The 20,151-nt window shown below is 45.6% G+C and overlaps 1 protein-coding gene across 1 annotated transcript; it reads right to left on the reverse strand.

The window, feature by feature from the left end:
* Positions 1 to 3,844: 3,844 nt before the first annotated feature.
* Positions 3,845 to 18,669, reverse strand: NEURL3 (neuralized E3 ubiquitin protein ligase 3). Its single transcript, XM_053270034.1, has 4 exons — positions 18,489 to 18,669; positions 9,230 to 9,730; positions 7,028 to 7,096; positions 3,845 to 4,934 (listed from the first exon to the last, which is right to left on the reverse strand). The coding sequence occupies exons 1-4, from the start codon at positions 18,637 to 18,639 to the stop codon at positions 4,663 to 4,665; spliced, it is 993 nt and encodes a 330-aa protein (XP_053126009.1). The 5' UTR covers positions 18,640 to 18,669; the 3' UTR covers positions 3,845 to 4,662.
* Between the last annotated feature and the right edge of the window lie 1,482 nt (positions 18,670 to 20,151).

Below are 20,151 nucleotides of genomic sequence, written 5' to 3' on the forward strand. Positions count from 1 at the left end.
CCTAGTCCTCCATGAATCAGACTGTCTAAGCCCCTTTTAAAGCCATCCAAGCTAGTGGCTGTTGCCACATCCCATGGCAAAGAATTCCATAGATTAATGATGTGCTGTGTCAAAAAGTGCTTCCTTTTATCAGTCCTAAATTTCCTGACCTTCGGTTTCCTGGGATGACCCCAGGCTCTAGTGTTGTGAGAGAGGGAGAAAAAAATTGCTAGTATTTCAGTTAGTGCTGCTGTGCCTTGGCTTTTATCAGAACAGCCTGACTGAGCAAGCGAAGCTGAGCCCACCATTTCTCTTCATGGCAGGAAAAGTCCCTCTGCTTCATTTCTGTATTTTAGATGACGGTTAAAGCTTGAAGGACCAGAGCCAAAGAAAAGGTTGGCAAATCTGGCCGTGCTTCTGTGGCACGTCTCCCTGCCCGCCCACCCGTCCTACAAATCACTTTTAGCAAGGTTTTCACCCACCCCTTTTAAAAACTTTATATTCTAAAAACAAATTTAAGATATATAAACTCCAATTCAATTTCAGTTATCAAATAATTGAACAGTAAATGTTTGGATTATTATTAACCCATCCAACCAAAATTATAATACAAACAATTATGCAGTCACATTACAGACAACAGCAAATGTTTATTTATTGTTAGATTTATATACCGCCTTTCCTTAAAAACAATCCCAAGGCGGTTTACAAAACTTAAAACACATATAATAAAAATGACAGTTAAAAGTATTTAGCTAAAAATATAAAAACAAATCTGATTAAAAATATATAATATACAAACACAGAAAACTATACATGGATAAAAACACACAGAAGCAGCAATAAAACAATCATGTAAAGGCCTGGATAAAAAGCCAAGATTTAACCAGCTTTCTGAAAACTGTGACGGAGTCACTGGGAGAGCATTCCAAAGTCTGGGGGCAGCAACAGAGAAGGCCCTGTCCCGAGTGCACGACAGCCGAGCCCCCCTCAATGTCGGCACCCGGAGCAGAGCCCCCTCAGATGATCTCATCAAGCGGGCAGCAACCCTTGGGAGCAAGCAGTCTCTCAGGTATCCCGGGCCCAAACCGTTAAGGGCTTTAAAGGTCAAAACCAGCACCTTGAATTGGACCCGGAATCACACTGGCAACCCGTGCAGCTCTTTCAAAATAGGTGGGATGTGATCACACCAGGCAGCTCCAGATAGAAGCCTAGCTGCTGCATTTTGTACAAGCTGCAGTCTCCTGATATACTTCAAGGGCAGCCCCATGTAGAGCGCATTTCAGTAATCCAGCTGTGACATGACTAAGGCATGGGTAACTGTGGCCAGATCTGCCTTCTCGAGAAAGGGATGTCTTCTAGGGACATACAAATGTTGTCTTCTAGGGACATACATTGTCCCTAAATTTATTGATACCAAAAAGATACTAATATTTTCCCAAAAAGATACCAAAAAATGACCATTTTTAAAATGAAGTGAGAGTCATGTATCTGGTTATCCCTATCTCTTTTATAATATCATAAAAAATCCATCAGACAATTGAGGATTTATATTCTTTTCCCAACATGCTGCTATAGAGATATTTGCAGCAGATAAATTGGAAAGCATTTTGATATCATCTTTATCTACCACATCTTTTAAACACAAACCACTTTCAGCATGGTTCATTACACTTTTATTAGTTTGGAAATCCTCCTGAAATGAAAATGATTTCATTGGTCCCTCAACAAGCCCAGGAAAATAATCTGCATCTGCTCTGAATCAAATCATCATGTCTTGTGATTTCCCACAAGGGGATTTCCAGTTCCTTAGAATGGCTTCTTATGTCTTCAGAAAAATGCAGGGTCTATTGTTTTCCTGTGTGATGCCCTGCAATTTCCTCTCTTTTGTATCTTTTTATCATCTTGGAAATGTTTTTCTGAGTGGGTGTGAAAAGGCCATTTCTAATGGTCACTTATTCAGCTCTATGCAACTCCATTGAGATTTCCATTGGGTTACAGAGTACCACAGAAAGATCAGGAATTGGTCCATAACTTTAATAGTAATGGCAAGCATTGAACTTGAGAAAAAACCAGAAATATCCAGTTACAGGACTCATGAAGAAGAATGTGAGAATTCTTTATTTGGTCAAATAGACAACCGTGGTGAGGTTTCAAGAAGGCAAGGAGGATGCTAATAGGATTATTATGAAACTTGGAATGGATCTGTAAATGTCTGAAATGGACATTAAATCAAAATGTACGTGCAGTGGCAATAAGGTTCTGAGAACAACTTTGGCATATTGAGATTTATGTTGGCTATCCATATTTGGGGGGGTTGTGGGGCATTAGCGCAGTGGCAGAGCGTTTGCTTTGCATGCAGAAGCTCCTGAGTTTGATCCCTGACATCTTCACATAGGACTGGGAAGATTTGCACCTGAAACCTTGGAGAGCCACTGCCAGTCAGTGCAGGTAATATTGAGCCAGATGGAACAATGGTCTGACTCAGTATAAGGCAGCATCCTATACTGATGCATTGAAAACAAGTTGTTCTAGTAAGAACTAATCAGTCTACTTATAACTAATACAGCCCACTGTCTACATCTGGACTAAATATGGTGCAAATTGAGGTCCACAGGTTAGATCTCCTGTGCCTCAAATGTTCATGTGCCCACCATCTTGGATCGGGGTTGATGTCATCATAACAAACTACATCACTGGGGCCTCAATGTAGCAAATTTGGTTCAAATTGTTTAGACTGTCTACAAATTAGTGCACTTGCGCTTCAAAAGTTTACGAGTCCGCCATCTTGAATCAGGGTGGATGACATCATAGACTATGCCACTGAGGTGTCCCTGTGTGTCACTCACTACAACTGTACATAATTTGGTTCAAATCAGTTACAACCCACAAGTTAGCCCACTTGCACCTCAGATATTTACGCAGCCATCATCTTGAATTGGAATGGAACATATCACCACACAACACGCCATTAACGCATCCCTGTGTGTCCCTACAGCTGTTGCAAATTTGGCTCAAATTGTTTCCCACCTGCGCCTCAAAAGTTTACGTGTCTCTCATCTTGAATCATGGTGGATGACATCATTACAAACTATGCCACTGAGGTGTCCCTGTGTGTCACTCACTGCACCCAAACTGTACCCTATTTGGTTCAAATGGGTTAGGCAGTCCACAGATGAGCCCGCTTGCAACTCAGATGTTCATGCGGCTGCCATCTTGAATTGGAGTGGATGACATCATCACACACCATGCCATTTCAGCATTCCTATGTGTCCCTACAGCTGTAGAAAATTTGGTTTGGTTAAGCATTTCACAAGTTAGCCCAGTTACACCTGAAAGGTTTACGCATCCACCATCTTGGATGGGGGTGGATGATATCATCACAAACTATGCCATTGAGGTATCCCTGTGTGTCACTCACTGCAACTGTACCTACTTTGGTTTAAATTGGTTAGACAGTCCACAAATTAGCCCACTTGTGCCTCAGATGTTCACGTAGCTACCATCTTGAATTGGAGTGAATGACATAAACACACACCATTTGGGCATCCCTATGTGTCCCTCCCTACAGCTGTAGCAAATTTGGTTCAAATCAGTTAGGCGGATCACAAGTTAGCCCACTTGCGCCTCAAAAGTTCACGTGTCCGCCATCTTGGATCGGGATGGACGGCATTATCATAAACTATGCTGTTGAGGTGTCCCTACAACTGTACCCAATTTATTTCCTATTGGTCCAGGCACTGCGAAGTTGATGGGTGAGGGACACATGGGCAGACACACGGACACACACACACAGAAAGCCAGGTGATCTCATAAGCCTACTGGAAAGTTGACTAAAAAATAAACAGGCATGAATTTATTGTTGGCATGTACAGTATATATTTTGACTGACTGGGTTAACATGCAGGTGGACTCTTGAAATAATCAGTACATGACAAAAATTAGAAAATACAGAAAACATAAATCATAAATATATAAATGATCTCCAGTCAGAACTACGCTTGAAACCCAATCAAGGCTTGCCAATCAAGCCTTTTTCTGTTCAGTTTTTCCTTTGGAGAGTGTCAGCAACTTTTTTTCTCTGACTGCCTGGAAGCAGTGTTCCCTCTAATAGGGATTCCCAGATACTGTTGGCTATTATGGGAGTTGTAGTCAACAGATGCTATTGGCTACAACTCCCACAATCCCCAAGCAAAATCCATTGCAGCTGGGGATTCTGGGAGTTGTAGTCAACAACATCTGGGAATCCCTGTTAGAGGGAACACTGCCTGGAAGGTGGACCATAGGCCTGCCTCCCCTATCTCGTTCCAGCTCTACAATGGGTTTCTTAAGGTGCCGTTCTTAAATTAGCATTGCAATGCTCTGCTTCTCATAAGATGGTATTGTTTTAACAACAACAACATCCTCCTCATCCTCCTCCTCCTCATCAATACTGAATTTTCAAAGCAGTTTACTTTGAAAAAGAAGAAAATTGTTTTGTTTGTGTTATGGAGGACAGAACTGGATATGCTTCTCCTCATAGTCTGGGCACTGCTTTGCCCTGCAAGGACATCTCTTGCAAAGGAGCCCCTTCCACCTGGCTCTCCATAGAGAGCCTCCTTCCTAGCTCAGGTCTCCCTCGGTGCCTTTGCCTTCCCATCAGTAAGGAAATATTGCCAGAGTGTCAGAACGGCTCGCCCTTCGTCAGCGACGGGGCTGGGTGTGCTTGGCTTTTCCCATCCAGATTTCTGGACTGACTTTCTGGGCCGAAGGCAGGCGGGGAAGGACCTTCTGAGCCCGCTGCCGGCACAAAGGGCAGAGCTTGGTGGTGCAGAGAATCCTGAAGGCGCAGCTGGAGCAGAAGTTGGCGTGGAAACAAGGGAGCATCAGCACGTTGGCCTTAGATTCGAAGCAGACAATGCAGTCGTCCTCCTCGCTGTCCTCAGGAAGGTCATGGAAATCCTGGCAGGTAGACCCTGGAGAGGCGCAAAGAGGCCACTTTAAAAGTGCTGAAGAGGAAATGCAGGAGGAAGAGCTTGTTCAGTTCTCTAGAGCAGGGATTCTCAACGTTGGGTCCCCAGATGTTATTGGACCAACTTCCATCATCCCCAGTCCCAGTGGCCTTTGGTTGGGGATTATGGGAGTTGAAGTCCAATAACATCTAGGGACCCACCGTTGAGAATCCCTACTCTGGAGTATCCACCTTGCATGCAGAAAGTCTCAGGTTCACTCCCTGGCAACACCTCCCAGTTAGGGATGGGAGAGATTCCTGCCTGCAAAATTGGAAAGCCACTACCAGTCAGAACAGACAATACCGAGCTAGATGGATCAATGGTCTGACTCGGTAGAAGGCAGCTTCCTATGTTCTTTGTCGTTCCCTAATATGTGGGGTGGGGGTTGAACAGACACCACTGGGTTGGGGGCTAAACTCGCTCGATATCCCCCAACCACTGAACTCAGCTTGATACTATGGAGAGGTTCAGAGATGTCACACGGAACCATGGTTTGTTTTGTCTAGCTGTGGTTAGTTTGCATGTCGGGACCCACACCAGTCAACAAACCATAGCTTATTTCAGGCAAACAACAGTAACCCAAGGTTTGAAGTTGATTGAATTGTCCTAACTATGGTCCTGCATGATGTCCGAACCTGCCCTTGCTTAAATTCAGTGTTTCAACCCTCCCAAGAGAGAGGCAAGCCTAGAACATGAGAGGTAAGGAACATAGGAAGATGCCTTATACTGAGTCAGACCATTGGTAAAACCATTAGGCTCAGCACTTACACAAACCGGCAGTGGATGTCCAAGGTTTCAGCCAGGAGTCTTTCTCACGCAGCCCTACCTGGAGATGCTGCCAGGGAATGAACCGGGGACCTTCTGCATGCAAAGCAGATGCTCTACCACTGAACTATGGCCCCACCGCCTAAGGGGACTATCTTACAGCACTCACACGTGGTTTCCCATCCCAATGCAAACCAGGGTAGACCCTGCTTAGCAAAGGGGACAATTCATGCTCACTACCACAAGGTCCCTGCTAACTGGACAAAAGAGGCATCTTTTAGAGTAGTGATTCTCTTTATTTATGTTTGTTTATTAATAAACATAAATAAATTTATATATTTATATGTAAATTGATATGTTTATTTAGTGTGGAGAGGAGAGCTGGTCTTGTGGTAGCAAGCATGACTTGTCACCTTAACTAAGCAGGGTCCGCCCTGGTTGCGTTTGAATGGGAGACCACATGTGAGCACTGTAAGATAGTCCCCTTAGGAGATGGAGCCGCTCTGGGAAGAGCAGAAGGTTAAAAGTTCCCTCCTTGGCAGCATCTCCAAGACAGGGCTGAGAGAGATTCCTGCCTGCAGCCTTGGAGAAGCCGCTGCCAGTCTGTGTAGACAATACTGAGGAGGATAGACCAATGGTCTGACTCAGTATATGGCAGCTTCCTATGTTCCTATTGCTGGGGAGGGGGAGAATAACTGGCCCTCTCCATCTCCAGCACAGCATCCCTCCAGTGGCTATTGCTGGTGTCTATCTTATGATTCTTTTTAGATTGTGAGCCCTTTGAGGGCAGGGAGCCTGTGTGTGTGTGTGTGTGTGTGTGTGTAAACCTATTTGGGAACCTATGTTGAAAAGTGGTATATAAATATTCATCGTATTCGTATTCGTAAGACCAGCTCTCCTCCCCAAAGAGAGAGGGCGGGACCTAGGCAAACCATGATATGGCAAAACCATAAAGATTTAGTTCTCATCTGTAGTGCCAATCCAGGTTTGTTAAATATATCTTAGTTTAAAATAAAACATGGTGTCTGAATTCTCTTAGCGGGCTTACTCCCAGTCTGTTTCTTGGCCAAAACAGCCATTCCCCGCTGCTGGAGATGGATTTTGAGTTTCCCTTCAGGTGGGAAATATAGCTTGTGACAGGCTGGGGATGATGGGAATTGAAGTCCAACAGCATCTGTGGACCCAGGTTTATGCCTGCCTTAAGGCTGGCCCTGGGCAGCTATTTGCAGGATGGCTCCCGGGGCGAAGAAAACAGAATCGGAGGAGACTGAAGGTAGTTTCCAGATACTAACCTCTTTGCTCTTGTAGGCTCAACAGCAGTGGGTTGGTGTCCTCAGCCTCTGTGAGTGGTCTTGAGGGATCTAAAAGGGAGAAAGAGAAGAGAGGATGTGACTTCTTTGTATTTTGGAACTTCCACTATTGTATGGACGATATTGAACTTTGCCCATTTATTCAGCAGCCCTATTTTTTGCCTTGCCAGTTACACCTCCTCTGGAAATCTTGGACTGTCATTGTACATGTTAATATTTTTGTATGTCGTATTATGTGATGGTTTGAGTATCATTGTACATATCATTATTCTTGTTGAAATTTTGTGTTTGGAGTAATGATTTATTGTTTATTAGTGGCAGCAATTAGAGTTTATTTTAGTATTGGTTTATTGTTTCTCAGTATATATTTTCACGGTTTGGTTGCTTCATACTATTTGTATATATGTTTGTCATAGTCACGGTGGGATTTCCCACTCCCTCTTTTTCACGTGGTTGATTCCGTGATTGCCCTTGCTTGTGTTTCGGTTTCTAACCATTTTCCTTGACATAATAACAACAGCAAGAGAAACCAACGGTGCTTTCTTCTAAGTAGGCGTGCATTGAATGTAAAGCCAAGAAAGTCCTTAAACATTACAATACACAGCCTGGCAGGCAGGTAGTGATTCACATCAAAAGCAAACTATCCGCTCAACTGCCTGATAGAGATCCCCTGCTGATAACAAACAAGGCAACATTCCTCAGAGGATTCCTGTACTTGTGAAAGTACCACACTTCCTGCAAGGCAAGGGGCAGGGTGGGGGCAGAGAGCAGAAGGGTCCCCATCAGTGTTCCCTCTAACAGGGATTCCCAGATGTTGTTGACTACAACTCCCATAATCCCCAGCCAAAGACCATTGCAGCTGGGGATACTGGGAGTTGTAGTCAACAACATCCGGGAATCCCTATTAGAGGGAACACTATTCCCTATGCCTCCACATACCCAAATAGTCGGAAGAGCACGAAGAAGACCTTTAGCAGTGCAGTGGCAGCTACCAAATAAACAGGTAGGGGTGTGTGTGTGTGTGTGTGTGTGAGTGAGTGAGTGAGTGAGAGAGAGAGAGAGAGAGAGGGGGCTGCAGAACTTCAGCTCTCTTTTTGGACTGCAACTCCCATCATCCTTTGTTTTTAATTCACAGATCATCAGAAAACAGGAGCATGTGCAGCTCCCAAACTAGCATGACTTGTCCCCTTAGCTATATGAAGTGTGAACACTGGAAGTTATTCCCCTCAGGGGGAAACAAAGTGGCAGGAACTTGATCCTGAGCTCACCCCCAACTGGGTAGGACAGTTTTTCCTCCCACCTCGTTCCGAAGCTGGGGTCAAAGTCTGGGGAGGCCATGCTCAACCTCGCCAGCTGGAGCTTGACAGACAAGCAAACTCCACTCTTCTAACCTTGCTTTTAACTCACAGGCAGCCACAGAATGGGAGTGTGCAGCTCGTAAATTAGGGTAGGATGCTTGTGAACGAGCCTATGTTTTTAAAAAATCAAGACTTATGTCTTGCTTGATTGCTCAATTGCTGTGCAGGACAGGGCCTTCTCTGTTGTTGTCCCCAGGCTCTGGAATGATCTCTGAGTTGGTGTCTGTTCTGTTCTCTGGCTGCTTTTAAAAAACACACAAACTCAACACACTTCTCTTTTTTCAGGCTTCTATCCCTTAGGGGGTTGCCAAACTCCCTGCTTCCCAACCTCTCTGTCAGCGTCTTTTTATGGCTTCTGGTTTGGGGGTGTTTCTATGCTTTTTATGGTCTTAACTGATGTTAATATTTCATGTGATTTTAATGGCATTTTGTTGTATCAACTTTTGTAAACCACCTTGGGATAAATTTTATGAACGGTGGTATATAAACTGAAGTCACCTTAAGTGGCGCAGCGGGGAAATGCTTGACTAACAAGCAGAAGGTTGACGGTTCGAATCCATGCTGGTACTATATCGGGCAGCAGCGATATAGGAAGATGCTGAAAGGCATCATCTCACACTGCGTGGGAGATGGCAATAGTAAACCCCTCCTGTATTCTACCAAAGAAAACCACAGGGCTCTGTGGGTGCCAGGAGTAGAAATTGACTTGACGGCACACTTTACACTTTACATATAAACTGAAGACGGAAGGAATGAAATAGAAAGCCAGCCCCAAGCCATGGGCAACACATGCAAAGTGGCTAGTGCTGTTGCTTCAGGGGCTTACCCAAGAGCTGGATGGCTTTGGTCCTTCCATAGATGTCCACAACAGCCCAGAGAGGGGTTGCGATGGAGACTCGGGAGAGGATCAAGGAGCATTTCGGATTGCGGTTGGTGCTGTAGAACATGTCGCCGTTGGCATCCACCCAGAAGCTGACGATGGTGCCTTCTGCTCCATCCTCTTCAGGTAAGAGGCAAGCCCAGGTCTTGCCTTGAGTGACCAGGTCTGGGCAGACAAAAGGAGGCATTTTACTGGGCTCAAGAAGGGAGGGATCCGTCATGGTGAAGCCTATCCGTAGGCTGCCATACCAATGGCCCTCCTCTTTCAAGATCTTCAGCATGACCCTCTCTCCAAGTCCGATGGGGCGGTTGGAGAAGACGATGCTGTTGTGGAAGGTGGTTGCACGTCCGGCTACACCGCAGGACTCATCCAGGATGATCTGGGACCCTTTGGCATAAGGGTGGAAGAAGAGTGGGCCACGGAGGTGCTGGCGTGGCTCATCCAGGCCTGTGAGAGACAAGAGCTGCTGTGAATAATAGGCTTATGATGATGACTGCTGGAATTGCCTGGGTTAGGGGGATGGCTTGTTAGTGGTCCAGACTGGTGGATGTTTCTTCAGTGGGAGCTAATAGCTGGGAGGTGATTAGCAACCTCTCCCCTGTGCTGGAATGAGAGACCCAGCAGAGCTTGGAGGAGATGACTCATAGGAAGCTGCCTCCTACTAAGTCAGACCCTTGGGTCCTTCTAGCTCAGTATTGACCACACGTACGGGCAGCGGCTTCTCCAAAGTTGCAGGCGGGAGTCTCTCTCAGCCCTGTCTTGGAGATACCAGGGAGGAAACTTGGATCCGTCTGCATGCAAGCCTGCAGATGCTCTTCCCAGATCAGCCCCATCCCCTAAGGGGAAGATCTTACAGGGCTCACACATGTCATCTCCCATTCAAATGCAAACCTGCTTAGAAAAGGGGGAAATTCGTGCTTGCTACCACAAGACCAGCTCTCCCCCCACAAATGTTAGAGACGGGGGCCAGGCAGAGCCAGATAAGAGAAGGGGGTAGTACATGGGCATGTGTGAGGCAGGAACAGTGCACCTGTTCTCATGAGCAAAAGAAGGTCAGAGAAGGATCCTACCCAGCTTTGGAAGTTGTGTTCACTGCTGATTTTCAGTTGTGTGCAGGCAAATTCCTAGAAAGGAGGAGGGGGATGTAATCAAGTGGGAACAAAGTGCTGGTTGGGAGGGTGCTGTCCTACCCAGCACTTACCGCCAGCATATTATTGAAGGTGGAGGAAAAACCATCCCATTCACTTCCATGATGTTTATGTTTATGTTTATTTATTTAAAATATTGCTATACCGCCCCAAACTTGCATCTCTGTGCGGTTTACAATAAAAAATCATTTAAAACACCAGATCAATTAATAATTAAAATCATGTGAAAGATTTAAAAACATTTAAAACCCAGTATTAAAATTATTTAAAACCATAAATCTAATTAAAAGCCTGGGTGAATAAATGTGTCTTCAGTGCCTTTTTAAAAGTTGCCAGAGATGGGGAGGCTCTGATTTCAACAGGGAGCACATTCCAAAGTCCAGGGGCAGCAATGGAGAAGGCCCGTCCCCGAGTAGCCGCCATATGAGTTGGCAACCGCAGGCGAACCTCTCCAGATGATCTTAGCAGGCGATGGGGCTCAAGGCGAAGAAGATGTTCTCTTAAATCCCCAGGGCCTAAGTTGTTTAGGGCTTTATAGGTAATGTCAGCACCCTGTATTTTGCCTGGAAACGTATCAGCAGCCAGTGTAGCTCCTTCAATACGGGAGTAATATGGTCTCTCCGAGATGACCCAGAGACCAATCTGGCCGCCGCATTCTGGACCAACTGCAGTTTCCGGACTATGTACAAAGGCAGCCCCACATAGAGCACATGGCAGTAATCCAACCTAGAGGTTACTAGCAGATGTACCACTGTTTTGAAGTTGTTCATCTCAAAAAACGGACACAGCTGGCGTATCAGCCAAAGCTGATAAAAGGCATGGCACCTCTGGTGCTATTTTATTTTATTTTATTTTATTTTATTTTATTTTATATCCCACTCTTCCTCCAAGGAGCCCAGAGCAGAGTACATGGTTATGTTTACCTTTACAACAACCCTGTGAGGTAGGTTAGGCTGAGAGTTACATGACTGGCCCAGAGTCACCCAGCAAGTATCGTGGCTGAATGGGGATTTGAACTCAGGTCTCCCCGGTCCTAGTCCAGCACTCTAACCACTGGGGGAGACTGAGGGGGGCATGGAAGAGGCAAAGTGCATTTCTAGGTGGGTGAGCTGTGTCCCACATATTTTGGAAACAGAAATGGGGGGGCAGCTGTGGGGGCAACCATTTATTTGAGGGTGTGCTTGCTCTCTTCTGGATTCACCCTTGATTTCCCCTCCGGCTTAATCCGCCCCTGCCCGGTGTCGTCTTGTAAATTCAGAATTCAGTTCTGCAGCTTATAGCAGCATCTACAGGAGGCTTTACAGACAGGGCTGTTACCCCAAATTTCCTCCAGTAGAGAGTGTGTGCATTCACACACCAGTCAAATTTAGCCCGAAGTCCCTTCGAGATCCTTGGACCCACTCCACACACAAATAGGGGTTTGTCTTCCGTATTCTAGCTTATCTCGATGTATTTCCCGGTTTTTAAAATGCTGGTTTTAAGCGACTTTTTTTGAAAATGCCAGAGCAAATAGGGAGAGGCACTGACATAGAATCATTAGCATGATAAGCGGGATGCTGTCTTTAGAAATGCAGATATTGCTCTTTAGGAAGCTCTCTCTCCCTCCCTCCCCCCCCCCCGTACCCATTGGCTAGAAGGAAAACACAGAGAGAGGCATGCAATGTGAACCTGCACCAAAAAGAACCTGAGAGCCCAGGGGAGGGGCTGCTTCCCTCGATGCCGCGAGTGTAATTCAAAGTGGCTTTGCTCAACATTTACCCCACAGCATGAAGCCATATGTGAATAACTCCCTGGTGGTCCCACATTTTGCAGGGTCCTGAGCATCAGGATAGCAACAACATCCCTCCCACAACAAAGCAGGGCAAGGTGGCATTTGAGGCATATGTCTGTTGTATATTTGTGTGTCAAGCCGATATTACAAAGATGCTCTGCACGTTTCCAGTTTGCTTGTTTTTAATCGGGGTTTCAGTGCCTTTGGACCTTCACTCCACTCCGTGGGGAAGGTACAACAGCCTACAAGGAGAAAGGAGATTCACATGCTCTCTCCATGCCAGAAACCTGGAGGAAATGCTCCTCACTCTGTCTCCCAGCAATAAAAAGAAGTGTTTCTCAGTTCTCAAACCACAAGAACTAGCAACTTCCTCTCTCTCAGAAATGAAAGCCGACAAGTTTCTCATGAAGTGGACTGTTTTGCCCAGGACCAGATTCTGCACTTTGTCTGTGCTTCTGTGGAACCATGGCATCAAATGCCACCTTGTCCTGTTTTGTTGTGGGATAGGCTTCTACAAGGGCTAGAGCTTAACTTTTTAAAAAAAGAAAGGAAAGAAAGAAAGAAAGAAAGAAAGCTGAAATCTGGGCGAATCTGGGTGGGCTAAGCAATCTGGGTGAGATGCTTAAAATCCAGGTGAAACCCAAAATTCTGGGGGGCATGGCAATTCTATTGTGGGAAGAATGTTGTTGCTCTCCTGATGCTCAGGACCCTTCCAAATGTGGGACCACCAGTAGGTGCAGCTATAGGCAGCAGAACTGAATTCTCAAGTTACAAGAGGACACAGAAGCCTGGTTTACTTTTTCTGTAGCAGGATAACATTCTCCGAATACTGAAAACACAAAACTGAAACTGACCAGTTGGCAGCAATAACTTGTTGCCCAACCATTAACTGATAAACATTTAGTTTCATTTTCATACATGTTTTTCTTTGGATGGAAAGAATTTAGGAAAGAATAGTCAAAAACAACTAGCAACTTTTTTTTTCTTTCCTTCTGCTATGCACATTGTTTTGTAAACAGTTTTAAAAAAACAAACATGATATATAAAATAGTTTTAATTTGCAGGGGGGGAAATACTTCCGCTTCACACCGTGTTCCAAAACATATATCTATAACATAAATATGTCAGATTATTAGAGTCATCCATTCCAAAGGAAATCAAGTCCAGGAAGTTGGTTCCTTACATACATGCTATGGCCGTGGGAGTCTTTTTGTTTGTTTGTTTGTTTGCTTGCTTTTTAAAAATTTTATTGGTTTTTACAATATCTTAACAATCCCGTTACATCTAATTAGTGCAATTCCAAAACACCTTGAAGAGCACCTCAACACTATAGGGGTCACAGAATTCACCATCAGCCAATTACAAAAAGCAACTTTACTGAGAACTGCCTATATTCTGCGATGATATCTATAATAATAACAGCAACAATACTGATAATAAAATTCAGCCATCCCAGGTCCTTGGGAAGGACTCGATGTCTGGATCAAACAAACCAGTCAATAACACCTGTCTGACTGTGTGAACAAGAAATAATAATAATAATAGTTAATAATAATAAATGAAAGCTGAAATCCAGGAGAATCCAGGTGGGCTAAGCAATCCGGGTGAGATGCTTAACATCGGGGTGATACTCGGAATTCCGTGGGACATGGCAACCCTAACAAGGCTGTACAGACAATGCGAACGATTGCTAGAGGGGTGATTTGATGCTTCCAGGCAAAACAACAAGTGAATCCAGAAGTGCACTCCAGGACCACCGGAAATGTTGTGGACTAGCAGCTCTCAGCGGCAGGCAATCCGTGCAAAGTGCCCCCAGCATCCTCTGGGACATTGCAACGGATCCTAGGGTTCTGCAAATTTCCGACTACAGAGCTGAGTGGACAGGCCAGAAATGTCACACTGCCCTTGCTCTTGGCAGATATTGGTTAGTGTGCCTGGCACGGATCCTCCTACCTGTAGGCAGCTTAATTTCACTTTCTGTCCTAAACAAGCCAAGTTAATCTGTTAAGGGAATGAGCAGATAAGATTAGCCTGGGGCTGTACAACTTCCTCTTGAATCAACAAGCAGACAAAAACTGTTTGAACAAAGGACAGAGATAAACAATCGGGCTCAATTAGGAACCAAGTAATGGGATGGGTTTTTTGCATCTTGAGGATCAATTCCCTTTCAACCAAAAGCACCAGAGGGAAAGAAAATATAAGCAACCCTCCACATTTTCCTCCTAAAATTTGGTGTCCCCCAGGCTTGGATCCTCAGAAGGTGCTAGACTACAAAACCCATCACCCTCAGCCTCACCCTCAGGCTTGGCCAGCAGGGCTGAGTCTGATGGTAGTCCAACAATATCTGGGGAACCAAGCCTGAGGAACCCTGGCCTACCCTGGCTTGGATGGCTTTAAGAGGGGCTTAGGCAAATTCACGGAGGAGACGTCTATCAATGGCTACTAGTCCAGTGGCTATAGGCCACCTCCAGTCTCTGGAGCAAGGTGCCTCTGAGTACCAGTTGCAAGGAAGCAACAGCAGGAGAGAAGGCATGCCCTCACCTCTTGCCTGTGGGCTTCTCTGAGGCATCTGGTGGACCACGGTGAGAAACGGGGCTGCTGGACTAGATGAGCTATGGACCTGATCCACCAAGACTGCTCTTATGTTTTGATGTCCTCAAACCATGGGGATAGTCTATTCTACACAAAGCAATCACTCATGTGCTAAAACTGTCCACTTCAGTGTCATACCAAAGGTCACATATTTGAATGCTCCCCTGCCCTGCCCAATGCAGGGCAGGGGGCGGGATCTCTGGTTCTAGAAAACCAGCATTCTCCCTGATAAGAGAGCTGGTCTCGTGGAAAAGGTAAAGTTGTGCCGTCGAGTCGGTGTCGACTCGTGGCGCCCACAGAGTCCTGTGGTTGTCTTTGGTAGAATGCAGGAGGGGTTGACCATGGCCTCCTCCCACGCAGTCTGAGATGATGCGTTTCAGAATCTTCCTATATCGCTGCTGCCCGATAGAGGTGTTTCCCATCGTCTGGGAAACATACCAGCAGGGATTCGAACCGGCAACCTCTGGCTTGCTAGTCAGGTCAAGTCATTTCCCCACTGTGCCTTGAGGTGGCAAGGGTCTTGTGGTAGCAAACCTCAATTTGCTAAGTGGGATTTGCCCAGGTTTGCATTGGGAATGGGAGACTACATATTCCCCTTTAGATATTCCCCTTAAGGGATGGCGCCACTCTAGGGAGAGCAAGTGAATGCTTGCATGCAGAAGGTTCCAGGTTCCCTCCCTGGCAGCATCTGCAAGACAGGGCTGAGAGAGAGACTCCTGCCTGAAACCTTGGAGAAGCCGCTGCCAGTCTGTGCAGACAATACTGAGCTAGATGGACCAATGGTCTGACTCAGTATATGGCAGCTTCCGATGTTCTTGCGTAGATTGTTTTCCATGTGCAGAGAATTTGGGTAGGGGAATAGGTTATGCATTCAGTCATGTGCAAACCCCACCCCTGATATGTTCAGAAATAGCTTTAAAAAAAAAAAATACCCCACAATCTGTTTTAATAGGTTAGCCTATGAGAATCTGCCCAATTCTTTTTCTAGAAGAAAAAAGTGCCACAGAAGACATTCCCAGAATTGGGAAAGCAAGAATCACCCTCTGCTTGATTCAACTTGACTGGCAGCAGGCAGTTCTCTGGGGGTTTCAGGCAGGGCCTTTATTCCCAGCTCTTCCTGGAGATGCTGCCACAGGGACAGAACCGGGGACCTCCTGCATGCCACACAGACGCACGGCGGGAATCAGGTCAGTTTTGCCATCTCGATATTTGTGGTGGGGACGGTCGGAGGCAGTGGATGGCCTCAGCCCACCTTTGATCAGGGTGGCAGTGATATTGCCACCACTTCCGGGTTCACAGCAGCACCTGGTCTTTCTGTTGGGTCACAAGTCTGCCAGGTCCCAAAGGCATTGACGATAAGTGCTTATCATGGATTGTATTTGGAAAATAAAGGCCTTGGAGACCATTCAAAAAAGAAACGACCATAGGCAGAAAAAAGGATGCATGGCGTGCCTTGTCCGTTGTTTCAAAGCAGTGGAGAAGATTCTGTGGGGAATTTTGACACAGAAAGCCGGGTTCAGGGGTTACACCAACCTTGGCTCCTTGGACGTTGCGAGACTACAGCGTCCATCATCCCCTGTCACACGGCCAAAAGCATCACAATATTAGGAGAAGCAAATTAATCTGGGACACTTCCAAGACAGGAGCCGTCTTTAAGGCAGGGGTTTGGAAAATTCTCACCCCTCTTTCATAGGAATAATTCGAATTTGCATATCTATCCATAGATCGGTGTGGGGGTGGGGGGATTTCACAAAGAATTCAGAGCTCCAGAATATTTAAAGAGCATACTTGGGGGGAAATAAAACAACCAACAGAGACTTCTTTCTTTTCTTACGCAGTATAAGTGGGTGGTAGTGTCTAATTAATGAGCAAAATATCATTTTGGGAAGGGCAGAGAAGAAAAGTCTGGACTTCTTGAGTCTAGAGGCTCAGGAAAATAAAATTTCGGGAAGAGTAGAGAGAGAAATTCTAGACTTCCTGAGACTAGAGTCTAGAGGGAGTCTGGACTTCCTGAGTCTAGAGACCTTGGAACCTACAATGCCTGCTTTTACCAAAACCAAAGGGGTCCTTAGCAGTTTCTGTTTTGATGCTGAGTGCCTTCTTCTTCGTCAACCCTACCACCTGTTAAGATCATCTGGGGAGGTCCGGTTGAGGTTGCCACTGGCTCGGTTGGTGGTGTCTTGAAACCAACCAGGCCTTTCCTAGAGTTGCGCCAGGACTCTGGAACGCGCTTCCTAACGAAATTAGAGTTTCCCCTTCTCTGAATGTTTTTAAGAAGGACCTAAAAACATGTCTGTTTAGTTAGACTTTTTGTTTATAGTTTTAAAGCTTCGGTTTTAGAGTTTTTATTGTATTTTAGATTGCTTTAATTATGTTAATGTTTTAATTGGTTTTATATTGTGACCTGCCCAGGGACATTTTTTTTGTATGGGGTGGTATATTAATGTACTAAATACATAATAAATACATTGGTTCAAATGCAAAGATCAGTTTAGCCCAGGACTATCCCGTTTCCTATTTTCCATTTTTTTCTAAGGGACTTGAAAATAAGCCTGTTTGGGACATATTTCTAATTCCACAACGCACGGTTTCTGAACATTATAGCATGAGAATTATTCAGTGAAATTTTGAAGAATATTTCAAAGCCCAGCAGAAAATTCTCAGCATTTCCCATTTCATATTCTGCCCCTGAGAATCTTCAAAGAATATTTTGGGATCCACTCAACAGGACCGGCTGTGGTTCCTTAGTGGTGAGGGGAAAGGCAGACTCCACGGATGCAGAGGCACTTTTTTTAAATGTTTACTTTAGGGCTGGATCCTGGACATGAAAGGTGCCCCAAATTTAGTCCCTGGCTTAGCCTTTTCACATCACAAGAAGCATATTAATTTGGGGCACTTTCAAGACAGAAGCAGTCCTTAAGGCAGGGGATGCCCAGATGCTGTTGGACTACAACTCCCATCATCCCCATCCATGACTACAACTTCTATCATCCCCAACCACAATGGCCAAGCAGGGGTTTGGAACCCTGGGTGCCTACATGCTGTTGGACTACAACTCCCATCATCCCCATCCATGACTACAACTTCTATCATCCCCAACCACAATGGCCAAGCAGGGGTTTGGAACCCTGGGTGCCTACATGCTGTTGGACTACAACTCCCATCATCCCCAGCCATGACTACAACTCCTATCAACCCCATCCACAGTGGCCTTTGTGGTAGTCATGACTGGGGATGAAGGGAGTTGTAGTCCAACAGCAGATCTGGGCCCCCAAGGTTCCAGACCAATGCCTTAAACTATACCCTTGCTAAACCCAGACTTTGGACATCGTGGCTAGGGTTGATGGGAGTGGTAGTCATGTCCAGGGATGATGGGAGTTGTAGTACAACCGCAGATCTGGGCCTCCAAGGCTCTAGCCCTCTGCCTTAAACTACACCCTTGCTAAACCCGGCCTTTGGAAATTGTGTCTAGGGATGATGGGAGTTGTAGTCATGTCCAGGGATGATGGGAGCTGTAGTACAACCACAGATCTGGGCCTCCAAGGTTCCAGAGCTCTGCCTTAAGCTACACCCCTGTTAGACCAGCCCTGGATGTGTTTGCATCTCCGCCCCCGAACAGGTTGCCCCCCAAACCTCATAAGCCTTGACATTGTCCCACAGCAACCGTCCTTCATCAGCCCCGCAGACATCTTACCCTCTGGGGCGCTAAGACAGCAACCCATCTCTGGCCACGGGGCTGCTGTGAGTCTCTTGCTCTTCCTCTTTCTGAAAATCAGCCCAAGGCTTCTGTGGAGTTGCTCAAGCGGCCTGGTGAGCACAAGTCGGTCTGGAGGCGCCGTTGCCATGCCAAGGGCTCTTATAGGGTGGCCTGGAGGAGGAGGAGGTGGTGGTGGTGTGCCTTCCCGAGTTAACCATTAATCCCCATTTGCATGTGGTTCTTTACAAGTTTTTTTTTTCCTTTTACTGTTGTCATAAGATGCAGTTTCTTTTCTGCGAGGGGATTTCCAATAAATTGTGGTGTGTGTGTGTGTGTGTGTGTGTGTGTAAAACAGGAACCACCCCCCCAAAGCTGGAAGCCAGGCCAACTCCTGGCTTCTTGCCCACGCTAGGGAGAGGGAGATCATTTTCCCTTCAGTTCCTCCCTGCCCCATGTGCGTCCAAGAGGCAAAGCACAATCCATTGATTTTTAAAACTGCTTTTTTAAAAAGTTATTTTAAAAAGGGTTTTGTATTGGTTTTTTTTAAAATGGGTTTTTATCAGAGGCTTTTTAATAGTGTGTTGTGAGCTGCCCAGAGAACAAGCTGTTATGAAACGGCTAACAAAGTTTATTATTAATAATTATTGAGTCAGCTTAATTGCATTTGCCACTAGCTTCGCAGTCAAACAGTCATCCTAAATCATCTGCTTGCACTCTTTGAAACCTGCCAGGAGAGAGAGAGAGAGAGCAGCAGATCTGTTCACTCTATGAATATACTGCTTAGGCCCAGGGTATAAGTCAAGAAGCACAGCGAAAAAATGCTATGACGAAATGTAAGGAAGACTAAACTAATGACAATGGGTACAGCAACCAGTCTCAGAACTGAAAATGAAGACATTGAAGTGGTGGATAGCTTCCACCTTTTAGGATCGACTGTCAACAGTAAAGGATCCAGCAGTCAAGAAATACGCCGCAGACTAGCACTTGGTAGCCTTGGAAAGGATATTTAGATGACAAGACGTGTCTGCACCCACAAAGTTTAGAATTGTTCGGACAATGGTTTCCCCTGTGACACACTATGGATGTGAAAGCTGGACTGTGAAGAAGCAAGACAGAAAAAGTATTGACGCTTTTGAACTTTAGTGCTGGAGAAGACTTTTGAGGACACCATGGATAGTCAGGAAAACAAACCAATGGGTCATAGAACAAATCAATCCAGAATTTTCACTCAAGGCACAAATGATCGGGCTCAAGCTATCATACTTTGGACACATTATGCAAAGACCCAGCTCCCTTGAGAAGTCCATAATGCTGGGGAAAGTGGAAAGAAAGAGAAGAAGAGGATGACCAGCAGCAAGGTGGATGGACTCGATGACGACAGCAATGAATGCACCACTGAGAGTCCGTAAAGGCCAAGTCGAAGAGAGTTCATCCTGGAGAGAATCTATCTATGTGGTCGTTGATTTGACACTGACTTGACGGCACTTAATCAATCAATCAAAATTTAAGAGCAAATCTTTTCAGTTATGACAAGCCTCACAGCCTATTGGGATCCTCTGGGGAGCAGTGTTCTCTCTAATTTTTTTTCATCTGTGTGCAGAATTAGTTTTCTTCTGGGTGGCCATATCATCAAGGCAGTGTGCGCACATGCTTTCAGAGT

Source organism: Hemicordylus capensis, chromosome 8 (genome assembly GCF_027244095.1).
Source record: "Hemicordylus capensis ecotype Gifberg chromosome 8, rHemCap1.1.pri, whole genome shotgun sequence".
NCBI classification, from domain to species: Eukaryota; Metazoa; Chordata; class Lepidosauria; order Squamata; family Cordylidae; genus Hemicordylus; species Hemicordylus capensis.